The following is a 15,000-nucleotide window of genomic DNA, read 5'->3' on the forward strand; positions in this document are numbered from 1 at the left end:
GTTTAAGCATTTATTTCATATGTACATGTCTTCTGTGGACTAACATTACACCTATAGCTACATGTTTAAGTATTTATTTCATATTTACATGTCTTCTGTGGTCTCTAACATTACACCTATAGCTACATGTTTAAGCATTTATTTCATATGTACATGTCTTCTGTGGTCTCTAACATTACACCTAGCTACATGATTAAGTATTTATTTCATATTTACATGTCTTCTGTGGACTCTAACATTACACCTAGCTACATGTTTAAGCATTTATTTCATATTTACATGTCTTCTGTGGACTAACATTAAACCTAACTACATGTTTAAGCATTTATTTCATATTTACATGTCTTCTGTGGTCTCTAACATTACACCTAGCTACATGATTAAGTATTTATTTCATATTTACATGCCTTCTGTGGTATAACATTACACCTAGCTACATGTTTAAGCATTTATTTCATATTTACATGTCTTCTGTGGACCCTAACATTACACCTAGCTACATGTTTAAGCAGTTATTTCATATTTACATGTCTTCTGTGGTCTCTAACATTACACCTAGCTACATGATTAAGTATTTATTTCATATTTACATGCCTTCTGTGGTATAACATTACACCTAGCTACATGTTTAAGCATTTATTTCATATTTACATGTCTTCTGTGGACCCTAACATTACACCTAGCTACATGTTTAAGCATTTATTTCATATTTACATGTCTTCTGTGGACCCTAACATTACACCTAGCTACATGTTTAAGCATTTATTTCATATGTACATGTCTTCTGTGGTCTCTAACATTACACCTATAGCTACATGTTTAAGCATTTATTTCATATGTACATGTCTTCTGTGGTCTCTAACATTACACCTATAGCTACATGTTTAAGCATTTATTTCATATTTACATGTCTTCTGTGGTCTCTAACATTACACCTAGCTACATGATTAAGTATTTATTTCATATTTACATGCCTTCTGTGGTATAACATTACACCTAGCTACATGTTTAAGCATTTATTTCATATTTACATGTCTTCTGTGGACCCTAACATTACACCTAGCTACATGTTTAAGCAGTTATTTCATATTTACATGTCTTCTGTGGTCTCTAACATTACACCTAGCTACATGTTTAAGCATTTATTTCATATGTACATGTCTTCTGTGGACTAACATTACACCTATAGCTACATGTTTAAGTATTTATTTCATATTTACATGTCTTCTGTGGTCTCTAACATTACACCTATAGCTACATGTTTAAGCATTTATTTCATATGTACATGTCTTCTGTGGTCTCTAACATTACACCTAGCTACATGATTAAGTATTTATTTCATATTTACATGTCTTCTGTGGACTCTAACATTACACCTAGCTACATGTTTAAGCATTTATTTCATATTTACATGTCTTCTGTGGACTAACATTAAACCTAACTACATGTTTAAGCATTTATTTCATATTTACATGTCTTCTGTGGTCTCTAACATTACACCTAGCTACATGATTAAGTATTTATTTCATATTTACATGCCTTCTGTGGTATAACATTACACCTAGCTACATGTTTAAGCATTTATTTCATATTTACATGTCTTCTGTGGACCCTAACATTACACCTAGCTACATGTTTAAGCAGTTATTTCATATTTACATGTCTTCTGTGGTCTCTAACATTACACCTAGCTACATGATTAAGTATTTATTTCATATTTACATGCCTTCTGTGGTATAACATTACACCTAGCTACATGTTTAAGCATTTATTTCATATTTACATGTCTTCTGTGGACCCTAACATTACACCTAGCTACATGTTTAAGCATTTATTTCATATTTACATGTCTTCTGTGGACCCTAACATTACACCTAGCTACATGTTTAAGCATTTATTTCATATGTACATGTCTTCTGTGGTCTCTAACATTACACCTATAGCTACATGTTTAAGCATTTATTTCATATGTACATGTCTTCTGTGGTCTCTAACATTACACCTATAGCTACATGTTTAAGCAGTTATTTCATATTTACATGTCTTCTGTGGACACTAACATTACACCTATAGCGACATGTTTAAGCATTTATTTCATATGTACATGTTGATTTCCGCTCTGACACTTATGTCAGACATGCTCTAGTATGTGAAGAGTGTGCCTGACTGCCTGCTCACCCAGGCCCTGTTCTAAGAGAGTTCTGTATGCTCACCCAGGCCCTGCGCCGTCACCAGGCTCACCGCCGTCAGCTGCAGCAGAGCGGCAGAGATGAGCAGCATCTGGTGCGTGGTCCTCTGTGGTGGAGCGTCCATCCTGGTATAGCCTCTCGGACCCAACTGGTACCGAGATCCTCCAACACACTCCTTCACCTCCGACCCAACCTTGTACTGATCCAACACCCTCCTTCACCTCAGACCCAACTGGTACCGAGATCCTCCAACACACTCCTTCACCTCACACCCAACTGGTATAGGCTATACTGAGACAAAGCTGGCCTTTCAGTCCTTTCAAACACCTGTGTGGATTAGTGTGTGCGCGCCCTTACACACTGTGGTGTTCTGGTGAGGGTGAAACCTCCAAATGAGAGGTGAGAAGAAGCCGTCAGGGTCCAGTATGCTCCTCCATGGCTTATAAAAAAAAAAGAAAATTTAGAAGAAAAAACAGAAGGAAAAGAGGGTGTGGTTTGTGGAGAGGAGAAAAGGGGCGATGTTATGGTGACACTACTAGTGAGGAGAGGGGAGGAGAGGAGAGGAGAGGAGGGGAGAGGAGAGGAGAGGAGAGGAGGGGAGGGGAGGGGAGAGGAGAGGAGAGGAGAGGAGAGGAGAGGAGAGGAGAGGAGAGGAACTGTAATGTGGATGCATTTAAATGTAATAGACACTGGACCCGAGTCTGAATGAAATACAAATCGTCACTTTCCTATACATTTGCATGGTCAGTCAGAGTCAGGGACCACCATGCATTACCTATACGACAGTGGCGTGCACAGACATTACAGGGGCAGGACAGTGGCGTGCACACGCACGCACACACACACACACACACACACACACACACACACACACACACACACACAAACACACCAAAAGCTGGACATAGGAGGGACTATAGCGCCCCTCAGAACATTTTCCACACATTTCCTAGAGAGGCTCAAGAAAGGTCTTAATAATTTCCTCTATCTTTAGTTTTTAATGCGTTCCATTTGCAGGCCGGTCTCGTTGGTTGGAGCCGCCGGTCTTCCAGAGCAGAACCAGAACCAGGACTGAGCGTCTGGCCAACCTACGACGTCTCTCAGCAGGAATGTCCCAAAACTGGAGCACTTTATTGGAAATGTTCACATGTTCTGTCTGGAATCTGTCTGTCTCACTCTGTGTGTGTGCGCGTGTGTGTGCGTGTGTGCGTGTGTGCGTGTGTGTGTGCGTGTGTGTGTGTGTGTGTGTGTGTGCCTCAGTCACTCTGACCACAATTACATTTACACATGTCTGTCTGTCTTTTCTTTCTTATTCTGATAGAGCATGTTTATATAGTATGTGGTATGCGACTATACGCGTGACAGCCCATACATCCACACAGTAAAGTCCTATCTGATTGACAGCCCATACATCCAAACATTAAAGTCCTATTTGATTGACAGCCCATACATCCACACAGTAAAGTCCTATCTGATTGACAGCCCATACATCCAAACATTAAAGTCCTATTTGATTGACAGCCCATACATCCACACAGTAAAGTCCTATCTGATTGACAGCCCATAGCTCCATACATCCACACATTAAAGTCCTATCTGATTGACAGCCCAGTATACATCCACATCTGATTGCATTAAACAATGTCAGTTAAACTCACTTTGCCACTCGATTTGCCATTAACTTTGTGCATATCCTCGATCTTTACATCTATGTCCCTGTCTTTTATGTATTTAGTTTGATTTCTTAACAGTTTGCAGCAGAGCCAAAGAGTTCTGATGATCCTCATGGGGGCTCCCCCGCAGCACCGCCTCCCGCTCTTATTTTGAAAGGCTATGTGGGCAAACAGGAAGCTTGCTCACTCACCAGAGTCATACTGTCTGATAAAGAAAGCCCAGCATGCATCAGTCAGGTGTAACCCAGCCAACATGGCAACCCACGAATGGCAACCCATGTCAACTGTCAATCAAGGCAGTATAAAAGTGACATCAGGTCCTACACTCCCCACTCCCACTTCCACCTATACAAGATGGCCGAGTTGTTTGGCAGCAGCATGGCAGAAGTAGCAGATTCACTGTGACAATCTTGGAATACTCTTCGTCTTCGGTGAGTCATATAGGCTTGGTGTCATTAACTGTAACTTGGATCAACTGGTTAACTGTTTGTTTATTTTGAAAGCATTTGATTTATGAGTTATGTTTGAACTTTTGGTTTAATGTTTGTTCCTCATGTGCTCCACCATGATCTTTGAAAGCCAAGCCTAAACCAACAGGATGAAATGGAACACCAAACAGATCAAGTGAGTGCAGACCAACAAAATAACAAATGGAATGGAAATGGAACTGCTGGATTTTAATTATATGATTTATTGGTTTTAGTGACTTTCCTGGAGAATTACATGGTTGAGTGACATCATGGTATTGGGACACCCGTTAACAAGTTATCACCTAGCTGGAGAGGGAACAAGGTGAATGTCATTTTTATGGTTATTTGTTTGTGTCATATTGTTGTGAGATCTTGTTTTATTGGTTTGTTTATATGGTATTATGGTTTGATATGAAACTTTTATTGGTTATTTGTAAACTTATTTGTTTATATGAATGCCTCACATTATTGGATATGTCTGCCTGTATTGATTATATGTTTGTGTCTTGTTTTTAGTTTTCACGTTGATCCATTAAAGAAACTTCACATCATCAGTCGGCCTTCAACCTCTTTGTCCAGCCTGGTTCGCTACACACACAACACAAACTCCTACCATAATATCAACCTGTTGCAGTCATCATCAATCACCATCGACAAACAACTACAAGTGAGTAAACAACAAGACGCCCAAGTCCCAAAGTGTGAGCACGTTGTTAAACCGTATATCTCTGGTGATAAAAGAAAGAAAGGCATATTGGCCCTACATTCAAGTTGAAATCTTTACTCTGATACGGACACAAGTATTGAAATTGGATCGATTGGAAGGATCTAACCATAATGGATGTGTCACGCTATTGAAGCTAATGAAATGAGCTATACCATACGGATGAATGAACGTGCAGAGCGCGACATTTAATGTGGATTGGAATGAATTGATGTCGCTATTAAGCAAGCTTTGTGCAACGCTAAGTTTGGATCTGGAAAATAAGCGCTGCTGTTGTATTCTAAATACGGACGTCACGTCACGTTTTACTGATGTCTGTAAATGAAGCGGATGAATTACTCCAGTATGAAAGAGGCCTGTCCGTGTGTTTGCTAATACAAAAACAGCTTAATTGATATAAGCATCAAAGCAATATTTTAAGTACTTTTTATTAGCATAAGTGCATTCCATAGCGCTGGACCACACCAGACATCATATACCTGCGACGGGAACCGTTCCTATGTAGTAAAAGATTATATGAAAGAAATAAAATATTTAACTGGTTTATATTTTACAATTTTAGTTATAGATGGCAAGTATAATGTTAAGGAGTATTTGTCTTATTAGCCAGAGATCCTTTTAAAATGTTTCTATTACTGTGAGTGATATGGTCAGCTTCTGATGTCTTTCTTTCTTTCTAGATGTAGATGGAGATGACTGTAGATGCTGCTAGAACACTGAACCTGGTCTCCTGTGTGAACCACCCCATCCTGACTGCTAAGATTTCCATGTGGACATTATGAGTGTTTGTATAGAGAGAAGCATGGCTGAAGAGCTTTGCATATCAGTCGTTTCTTGCTGCTGCCAAAGTCAAATTGTGATATCTGTAGTGTTTAGTTCATGGCCGCTTATGAGATGTAGATATAAGTACACCTGACTGGTGGAATAGCCTTGTGATACATACTGGGTGTGCTCTTTGGTCGTTCACAAAACAAACAAACAAAAAAATGCAGAATTACCAGTGAGTCGAGTTCTACAATGACAACCCATTTTCCAAAGGGAAATCGGTGGACTCTAGTTTTTCCTGCTTCCACTGCTCCCTATCGGTTGGTAGGTGTACTGCACCCCGATTACATTATAACTCTATTATGAGACAATTAATGTCCACCGATGTGATTCAAATGTATTTAATGTAACAATAGTGAAGATAATGTTACTTCTATCGTCCCGAGGAGGATTGTAACATGATATCTGTGACTCTGAGGAGAGACCTTTATATGTGAAACCTGAACTTTTATGTAGAACTGTAAAAGGAGCGGAGCAAGAAGCTGTGCAAATTGGTTGAAGTTCCATAAAGTTTAATTAAGTCACCACATAAATCTGATTTTGATTGTCCATAGCTGTACATATAACCTTTTTATCTAGCCTATTTTCTTTCACACAGACTCAGAGACCAGAGTTTGTGAGTGAATGTAGAATTATGTGCAGGGTGTAATTTACCCTGATGAAGAGACTTCATTTCACAGACTAAACCTTTTTGAAAAAGTTATTAAATGATAAGATCTCTCTCACACACTATTATCATGCCAGTATGACCAGTGACCATCCCCTCACTGTATATGTTTATTTTCCCTTTTTGCCTCCTTTATGATGAATTCCTGTTCTGTTCTTTATATATAGAAGTGTATATTTGTATACGTAACGTCTCTAAATGTTTTGTTGAATTGAACATGGTGGACCCTCTTGTAAACAAGTGTAATGCTTAATTGGGTCGTCCGCTCACAGCTAACAGTACGTCTTTGTATTGAGTTTGTGCTGTAAATGTACTGTAATTCTGCAAACTGTTAATACATATTTTAATCAATCAGACCACCCTCCCCGGCACCCGTTCCTGAGATTTGCTACCCCTGCACTAAGCCACGCCTCCTCCTCCAGTCCACCACAGAGGATCCAACATGGCGCTGCCCATGGAGCTGAGATGTTGGGGAGCGGACTGGAGTCTGCCCTCCGTTCACCCCGAGAGCCTGATCGTCCTGGTAAATACATGATGAATACTAACAACATACTAATAAATACTCACCGTCTGCATGGGTGTGGACGCACGCGCCGTGGCCGTGCACGCACGGACCGTGCACAGTCTGCCTTTGAAACGACGTTATTTACAAAAAAAAGAATAGGCTAACCTTCGTTTTTTTGTTGGGAGTATTATTTCATTCAGGTTTATAATGTATAGGCTATAATAGCTGTTTATTTTAATATCTGGGCTAAAAGCTGCTATGATAGCGTCCCCGTTTTATTAGATGCATTGATGTTGATACAAGAAAATACATATTTAATTTAATTTTACATAAATTGTGATTTCTCAGTAAAGGGTTGTTTAATTGTCACGAATCCTGAAATATTTAGTTCGCGGTTTTATGACAATAAACGTTATTGTAGTCATGTAAATGTATATATTGATTGTAAAGTATAATGATTTAATTGTGTGTGTGGTTTTTTTTGGCATTGGAACTGAAATGCAGTCATTTGCCATTTCATGCTTTGTAAACAATTCTTACAGCCTTGGATCATTTAAGACTTGATCAAGTGTGACTTTTGCTTTTCATAGTTAGGAAAGCAAAAGTCATCAAAATAAATCCTGCGATAGTCTTTGATCCGAGGCTGTGATAAATAAACCTGAATCCAGTCCAGTATAATTTCACCTTTTAAAATGTAATCTAAATCAGTGGTTCCCAAACCTTTTCATGTCAAGGACCCCCAAATTGACATAGATTATCCCGTGGACCCCCATTTGAAAAGATATGCCAGGGACCCCCAATAAGAGAAGATTTTTACGGCTCTAAGCAGTTGATTCTCAACCCGTTTAATTTCAAGGACCCCCAGTTTGACCTGCATTAAGTCTACGGACCCCCCATTTAAAGGAAATTTCTGTCTCTGGGACACCCAATTTATTTAGTCAAATCAATGTTAATTTAACTCTGAGAGCGAACAAATGGACCTGTTTGGACCATTTGTACTCTCTGAGTTACAGACCGTCACCCATGAGGGTCCATTTGGTTATGTGGAAAATATAGTGTTGTTTTTCCATGTTTAGCTCTAGAAGTCATAACTGTATATACTGTAAACAATGAATCCAGTTTTATTGACCAGCATCAGTGTTCTTTTTGGCGGCACATTTTGATTTTTAGTTTTAGTCGTAGTCTCTTGAACAGTTTTCATTTAGTTTGTTAAGTCACATTTTAGTCACCTGGAATGTTTTAGTCTTTAGTATAGTTTTAGTAGACTAAATATCATACGATTTTAGTCGACTAAATCTACAGTTTTTTTTTTTTTTTCCCCCATAGTTTTAGTCGACGAAAACAACACTGGCCACCAGCATGCAAAGTATATCCAGTGATCATAATTCATAACATGCAATAACACCAGTATATGGTCCTTAAAATACCAGCTTATGTTGACACTTATACTGTTGTTACTGTACAGTGTAACACCATTGAAGTTTGATTCAACCCATCATGACAGTTTTCAGGAAAATAAAATGTTTCTATATCAGTGGTTCTCTTAACCCATTTAGGCCTGATTTAAAAAAATGTCTTCAAAATCCTGACAGTTTTCTGAAAACCCTCATGTTTCTGCCTCGGTGGTTCTCAATATTTCATGTCAAGAACCCCAAAAATGATATGTAATATGCCTCCGCCCCCCCCCATCTGAAAATATGTTGTTCCAGGCACCCCCCCCCCCCCCCTCCCCAAAGATTTGAGTTAAAATGTTCACTGTAATAATATATATTCAAAGATTTGAGTCACATTTTCACGATTTTTCAAAAATAACAGATCTACAAGTTCATAGCGCGGCACTCGTGCCGCGCTATGAACTTGTAGATCTGCTATTTTTCAATAGTTAAAACACCAAAAGGGGTTCCCGCCCCAAATGGGTTAACTATTTCACGTCAAGGACCCCCAGAATTATATGTAATTGACCCCCATCTCAAAATATGTTGTTCCAGGGACCCCCCCCCCCCCTCAAAGAAGCTAAGATTTGCGTTAAAAAAAACGTTCACTCTGAAATAATATATAATTCAAAGATTTGCGCCACATTTTTTAGATTAAAAAAAAAATAGCAGATCCACAAGTTCAAGCTACGAGCTTGTAGATCTGCTATTTTTCAACAGCTAAAGTGTAACATAATGCTTAACCCATTTTTGGCGGGAACCCCTTTTTTTGTGTTTTAAACATATTATTATAATTTAGCTTTTGAAATTAAATGGGTTGAAAATCTCTGCTAGAGCCATAAGAATCTTCTCTTATAAGGGGTCTTTTCTTATATATGGGAGTCTGCATATATTTTCAAATGAGGGTCTGTGGGCTAATGAGTATAATTTTGGGGGTCCTTGACATGAAAAGGTTTGGGAGCCACTGTTCTAGATTACATTCTGGTGCATTTGTCCTGAGATGACTGGGTTTGTGTTGAGTGAGTGATTGATTGATTGATTGGACATTTTTATTAACAGTTTGTATAGGTACAGTTCAATGAAAGTAAAGGGAAACACAGAAACCGATAAGAGGATGCAACCAGCAAAAGACTTGTTTACATCACGCACGGTCCTCCATTTTCAATTCATCATTCAGAACATTTAACCCATTCTGAACGGGAACCCGTTTTGGTGTTGGCATCATGTCGTGCTTTAGCTATTGAAAAATAGCAGATCTACAAGCTCATAGCGCGCCACCGAGTGGCGCGCTACGAGCTTGTAGGTCTGCTATTTTTGAAAAAATCGAAGAGCGACTGACATTTTTTAGAATCTGATCTCAGGTCAGAATGGGTTATAATCAGACCAGTGTGTGTCCAGTGGAAACCTCGTATGAATCTGATCTCAGGTCAGAATGGGTTAAAGGCATGCAAAGAAATACCGGTATACACTAATATGCAAAAAAACCCAAAAGGAAATCATCATACACGGTTATAAAAACAGGGGAAACATGTACAGTATAGAAAAAATAGCATTGGGGACTTAACCTTTTTAGGGAAGCCTGTATGTGCTCTTTGAGAGCGGTTTTGAAGGAGTCTACTCAGTCTAGGTCTAGGGATTCACATGTCTTAATGGCTGTTGGTAGGGCGTTCCACATTTTTAGTGGCATAGGGAAATGGAGAAATTCATTTAGTCCCTTGTTTGAGCCAAATCTGGATTTAATGTGGTTTGTTGAAATCTTAGTGAAGTATTTAGGTTTCAGTGGCCGTTCCGTAGGTTTCAGTGGCCGTTCCGTAGGTTTCAGTGGCCCTTTCGTAGGTTTCAGTGGCCGTTCCGTAGGTTTCAGTGGCCCTTTCGTAGGTTTCAGTGGCCCTTTCGTAGGTTTCAGTGGCCCTTTCGTAGGTTTCAGTGGCCGTTCCGTAGGTTTCAGTGGCCGTTCCGTAGGTTTCAGTGGCCGTTCCGTAGGTTTCAGTGGCCGTTTCGTGGCCTGTGGTTCTGACACCACCGTAGACGCTCTCCTCGCTGTAGCACACGTACAGGAAGTAGTCATCGTCGTGGTGCTCCTGGTACAGCGCCCCCATGCTGCAGGAGGCCGTCGGGATGACCTCGCCGTTGACCAATAGGAAGAGGGTGTCCTCGGCCCGCAGCGCCACCTTGCTGCGGATCAGGAGGTGGAACTGTCCCGCCGTCGTGTCCGACGGCACCAGGAACTTGTTGCGTTCCAGGGGGGGCGGGGCCGAGGCTCCGCGGGCGCCGGGCGCTCGCTCCACGATCACCGGGACCTTGTCGGGGTAGCGCCGCCGCACGCGCTCGCCCTCCGAGCGCCGCTGCTCCAACGGGAACTGATGCTTGTATTGGAAGTCCATTTGGTTTGTTGGTAGAGAGAGAGAGAGGCGAGTTAGTGTTAGCTCTGGATACGTTGGTAGAGAGAGAGGCGAGTTAGTGTTAGCTCTGGATACGTTGGTAGAGAGAGAGAGTTGTGTTAGCTCTGGATACGTTGGTAGAGAGAGAGAGTTGTGTTAGCTCTGGATACGTTGGTAGAGAGAGAGAGTTGTGTTAGCTCTGGATACGTTGGTAGAGAGAGGATACGTTGGTAGAGAGAGAGAGAGAGAGAGGCTTGTTGGCTCTGGATACGTTATCGATAAGCTCTGACGGAAAGTTCAGCTCCCTCCTGCTTTTATGCCCCGGCGATGACATCATCACGGTGTCAGCGTGATGTCAGCGTGATGTCAGTGTGATGTCAGCCGTGACCAAAGCCTCCCAGGCCGCTCCATTTATGGTCACAAAATGGGGGCATGCCCAAATATGGGCATAAACTGATGACATCAGGATGTCCATATATGAGCGTAAAGGGGGATAGTGACAGATACAGAGATCTCCATATATGGAGATATTAGTTGAGCTTGTTGTTATTCATGCCCTCACTGTATGGCCGTATTTTATGGTATCATTTTAATGTTGTTTTATGCCTTTATGCTTTTTCCCCTCTATTGCTCTGTAAAAAGCAGTTCTGAAGGAGTCTAGGGATTCACACGTCTTAGTGGCCGTTGGAACGGCACATTTTAGTGGCGTTTAGGAGCTAAATGAATTGAACCCCTTTTTTTTGGCCGAATCTGGGTGGCACAAGGTTTGTTTGAACTCTCTCTGGTGGTGTGGGTGTGAACTCTGTTGACATTAACCCTATCACTGCCTGGTCTCTGTGTTTCAGGCCTAAATGGGTTAACCCTTTCACTGCCTGGTCTCTGTGTTTCAGGCCTACGCCAAGTTCTCGGGGGCAAATATCACAGTTTCTCCTATTGACTGGACATGGCGTACCTGGAGAACAGGTAACGTGTGTGTGTGTGTGTGTGTGTGTGTGTGTGTGTGTGTGTGTGTGTGTGTGTGTGTGTGTGTGTGTGTGTGCGCGTGTGCATGCGTGCGCGTGTGCATTTCAAATTGTATGTTGTTTAAAATGCTTGCCATATTTTACAAATGCGTGCCACTGTGCAAGTGTGATTTCATTTTTTGTAATAATACAAAATATTAATATCACATTTGACACAGATCTCAAAGTGTGCTATAAACACTCATAAATCACAGATATCAAAGTGTGCTAGACACTCATAAATCACCGCGCCTTTGCCGTCTCAGCCCCCACTCAGTGGAACAGAATTCCCCTTGCGGTTAGGTCTGCGCCCTCCGTTGAGTCTTTTAAATCACAACTTAAAACATTTTTATATTCACAAGCTTTTCCACCACCGACATGATCCTGCACCTTCTCTTTTAGACTGTTCTGTTCTATTTTTCTGTTTTATTATTGACGTCTTCTACACTGTATTATATTGTATTGTATTGTGTATTGTATTTGTGAAGCACTTTGGTACAATGAGAGTTGTTTTTAAATGTGCTATATAAATAAACTTGATTTGATTTGATTTAGATCTCAAAGTGTGCTAGACACTCATAAATCACAGATCTCAAAGTGTGCTAGAAATTCATAAATCACAGATCTCAAAGTGTGCTAGACATTCATAAATGGACACGGAGGACAATATTATCCTGATCCTCACGAGACAAGTCATTTTGTATCATTCATAAAAATGGAAGTAAAAATAAGTATTTTTTTTTTTAAAACATGGACCACATGGGGTCCTTGAGGGGGTTCCAGGTGGTTCAGGGACCACCAGGGGTCCTTGAGGGGGTTCCAGGTGGTCCAGGGACCACCAGGGGTCCTTGAGGGGGTTCAAGGTGGTCCAGGGACCACCAGGGGTCCTTGAGGGGGTTCCTGGTGGTCCCCGGACCACATGGGGTCCTTGAGGGGGTTCCAGGTGGTCCCCATGTGGTCCGGGGACCACCAGGGTCCCCGGTTCTCGGTTCACAGAGTGTTTGTTGTGTTTCTCGTAGCGTCCGTTCCGGAGCTGCTCTGTGGAGACGAGGAGGTGACGGAACCCAAACACATCCTCAACGTCATGAGGAAGCAGGTGAGGAGGTTTTAGTCGACTAAATCAACTGTAGATTTAGTCACAACCAACAACACTGGACGGAACCCAAACACATCCTCATGAGGAAGCAGGTAAGGAGGTGAGGGAACCCTGACCAGTGTTGTTTTCGTCGACTAAAACTAAGACGAAAAACGTCCGTCGACTACCTTTTTGCACTGACTAAAACTAAATGGAAACTAACATGAAAACGAAGCTACGACGACTAAAAACTAAGACTAAATGTATTGACTATTTCGTCAACAAATAAAAACTAGACTAAAATGTCAGGAAGGGACTAGAAGTGGACCAGAGATCCAGTTTAAGTCATTTTACACTTGGTTGCATGCTGAAAATAGCCGATCTACTGCGACGCGTTGTGAGCTTGTAGATTTCCTGTCGTCTTGATTGGTTGTACTGTCTTCTGATTGGTTCTCTCCTCAGGGGTGTAATGCAGACTTTGACCTATCGTCGCGGCAGGGCGCCGACACCCTGGCTTACATCGCCCTATTGGAGGAGAAGCTCCGCCCCGCCCTGGTAAGAAGCTCCACCCCCTCTCCATCTCAAAATATGTTGTTTCAGGGACCCCCCCCCCCCCCCCCCCCAGAATGGGTTAACCCATTTAGACCTGACACCAGATTCTACAAAAGCTTTCTGAAAAACCCTATGTTAAAGGAGAATTCCATGCTAGAATGCTTTCTTATCTTTCTTTGTAGTTGTTACGTCCCCACCAAAGAGGTCCCGGTGTTTTTTTGTGCAAAGACTTCTTATTGGCTGTTTCCCCTACCATAAGCCCTCAATGAATTGCATTGCATTGAATGGGAATTGAATGGGGGCTATGGGGTTATAGAAATTAATGCGGGTGTTAGAGGGTTAATTGATTTGGCTCAGGTTCGTGAAATATACTGGCATGATGTATTTAGTTATGTGGCAGTACAGCTGTGTACAATGCCAGTAGTGTGTGTATATATATATATATATATATATATATATATATATATATATATATATATATATATATATACAAACATTTTAAAAGGCTGTCATATACAGCCTTCATTCAGTTCAACACTTTTAAGAATAGACTTGACAAATTTTGGTCAACAAAAGATTGTTTGTATAACTACAGGGCTGGCTTGTGAGGTCAGACTGGTAAATATGGGACTTTTTAACTGTATTATAAGAAAAAAGATCACACCCGTGTGAACTGAGTGCTGCAGCCCTCCCCCCTCCCTCTCTCTCTCTCTCTCTCTCTCTCTCTCTCATTAGCATGCAACAGTGCAGCACTAATACTATCTCTCTCTCTCTGTTTCTGGCAAACAGCGCCCCTACTGGTACTAATAGTCATATACTGGTGCTCATGACCACATAGGTACATAGGTGTACACGGACATCGCTGTTCCTTGGAGTGGTTGCACCACACCTGTGTGAACTGAGTGGTGCAACTCCCCTCTCCCCCTCCCCCCCCTCCCCTCCTCTCTCTCTCTCTCTCTCTCTCTCTCTCTCTCTTTCTCTCTCATTAGCAGGCAACAGTGCAGCACTGTCTCTCTCTCTGTTTCTGGCACAACAGAGCCCCTACTGGTACTCATAGTCATAGTCATACTCGTGCTCATTGTCACATAGGCGGACACATAGGTGAACACGGACATCGCTGTTCCTTGGAGTGGTTGCACCACTCAAAAACAGAGTGTTCGGGCCCACATGAACTTTATATTTTAACCCATTGCGTGTGTGAACTGAGTGTGAGTGTGTGTGTGTGTGTGTGTGTGTGTGTGTGTGTGTGTGTGTGTGTGTGTGTGTGTGTGTGTGTGTGTGTGTGTGTGTGTGTGTGTGTGTGTGCGCGTGCGTCCTGTAGTTGCACACCTTCTGGGTCGACGCTGAGAACTACGCCAACGTGACGCGGCCCTGGTTCGCCTCTCGCTCGCCCTTCCCCCTCAACTTCCTGGTCCCCGCTCGCCACGCCAACCACGCCCTCTCCCACATCCTGTTGACCCGAGGAGGGGCGGGGCCTCTGCACACCATCACCGAGGTGGAGGGCA

The 15,000-nt window shown here is 41.8% G+C and overlaps 3 protein-coding genes and 1 long non-coding RNA gene across 5 annotated transcripts in view; 2 read left to right on the forward strand and 2 right to left on the reverse strand.

The window, feature by feature from the left end:
- thbs4a (thrombospondin 4a) overlaps positions 1-2,642 on the reverse strand; it is a 24,643-nt gene extending 22,001 nt beyond the window's left edge. The window contains exon 1 of the mRNA XM_080755695.1: positions 2,214-2,642. Coding sequence (XP_080611821.1) covers positions 2,214-2,313 — 100 coding nt within the window. The 5' untranslated portion in view covers positions 2,314-2,642. The remainder of the gene's footprint in view (positions 1-2,213) is intronic.
- Positions 2,643-4,455: 1,813 nt separating this feature from the next.
- Positions 4,456-4,959, forward strand: LOC308309487. Its single transcript, XR_013963413.1, has 3 exons — positions 4,456-4,486; positions 4,566-4,654; positions 4,849-4,959. It is a non-coding gene; the product is annotated as an uncharacterized lncRNA (long non-coding RNA).
- A 1,985-nt stretch (positions 4,960-6,944) lies between these two features.
- mtx3 (metaxin 3) overlaps positions 6,945-15,000 on the forward strand; it is a 13,956-nt gene continuing 5,900 nt past the window's right edge. For both annotated transcript variants that reach the window (XM_080756124.1, XM_080756125.1), the window contains exons 1-5: positions 6,945-7,071; positions 11,758-11,830; positions 12,888-12,964; positions 13,406-13,498; positions 14,817-15,000. The exon at positions 14,817-15,000 is cut by the window's right edge and continues 2 nt beyond it. In XM_080756124.1, coding sequence (XP_080612250.1) covers positions 6,991-7,071; positions 11,758-11,830; positions 12,888-12,964; positions 13,406-13,498; positions 14,817-15,000 — 508 coding nt within the window. In that variant the 5' untranslated portion in view covers positions 6,945-6,990. The remainder of the gene's footprint in view (positions 7,072-11,757; positions 11,831-12,887; positions 12,965-13,405; positions 13,499-14,816) is intronic.
- Positions 10,256-10,870, reverse strand: LOC308310425 (gamma-aminobutyric acid receptor-associated protein-like; the record flags this gene model as incomplete). Its single annotated transcript, XM_080756768.1, has 1 exon — positions 10,256-10,870. The coding sequence occupies one exon, from the start codon at positions 10,868-10,870 to the stop codon at positions 10,256-10,258; it is 615 nt and encodes a 204-aa protein (XP_080612894.1).

The sequence above is a fragment of the Protomyctophum bolini genome, assembly GCF_963924005.1.
Source record: "Protomyctophum bolini genome assembly, chromosome: 22".
Taxonomy (NCBI): Eukaryota; Metazoa; Chordata; class Actinopteri; order Myctophiformes; family Myctophidae; genus Protomyctophum; species Protomyctophum bolini.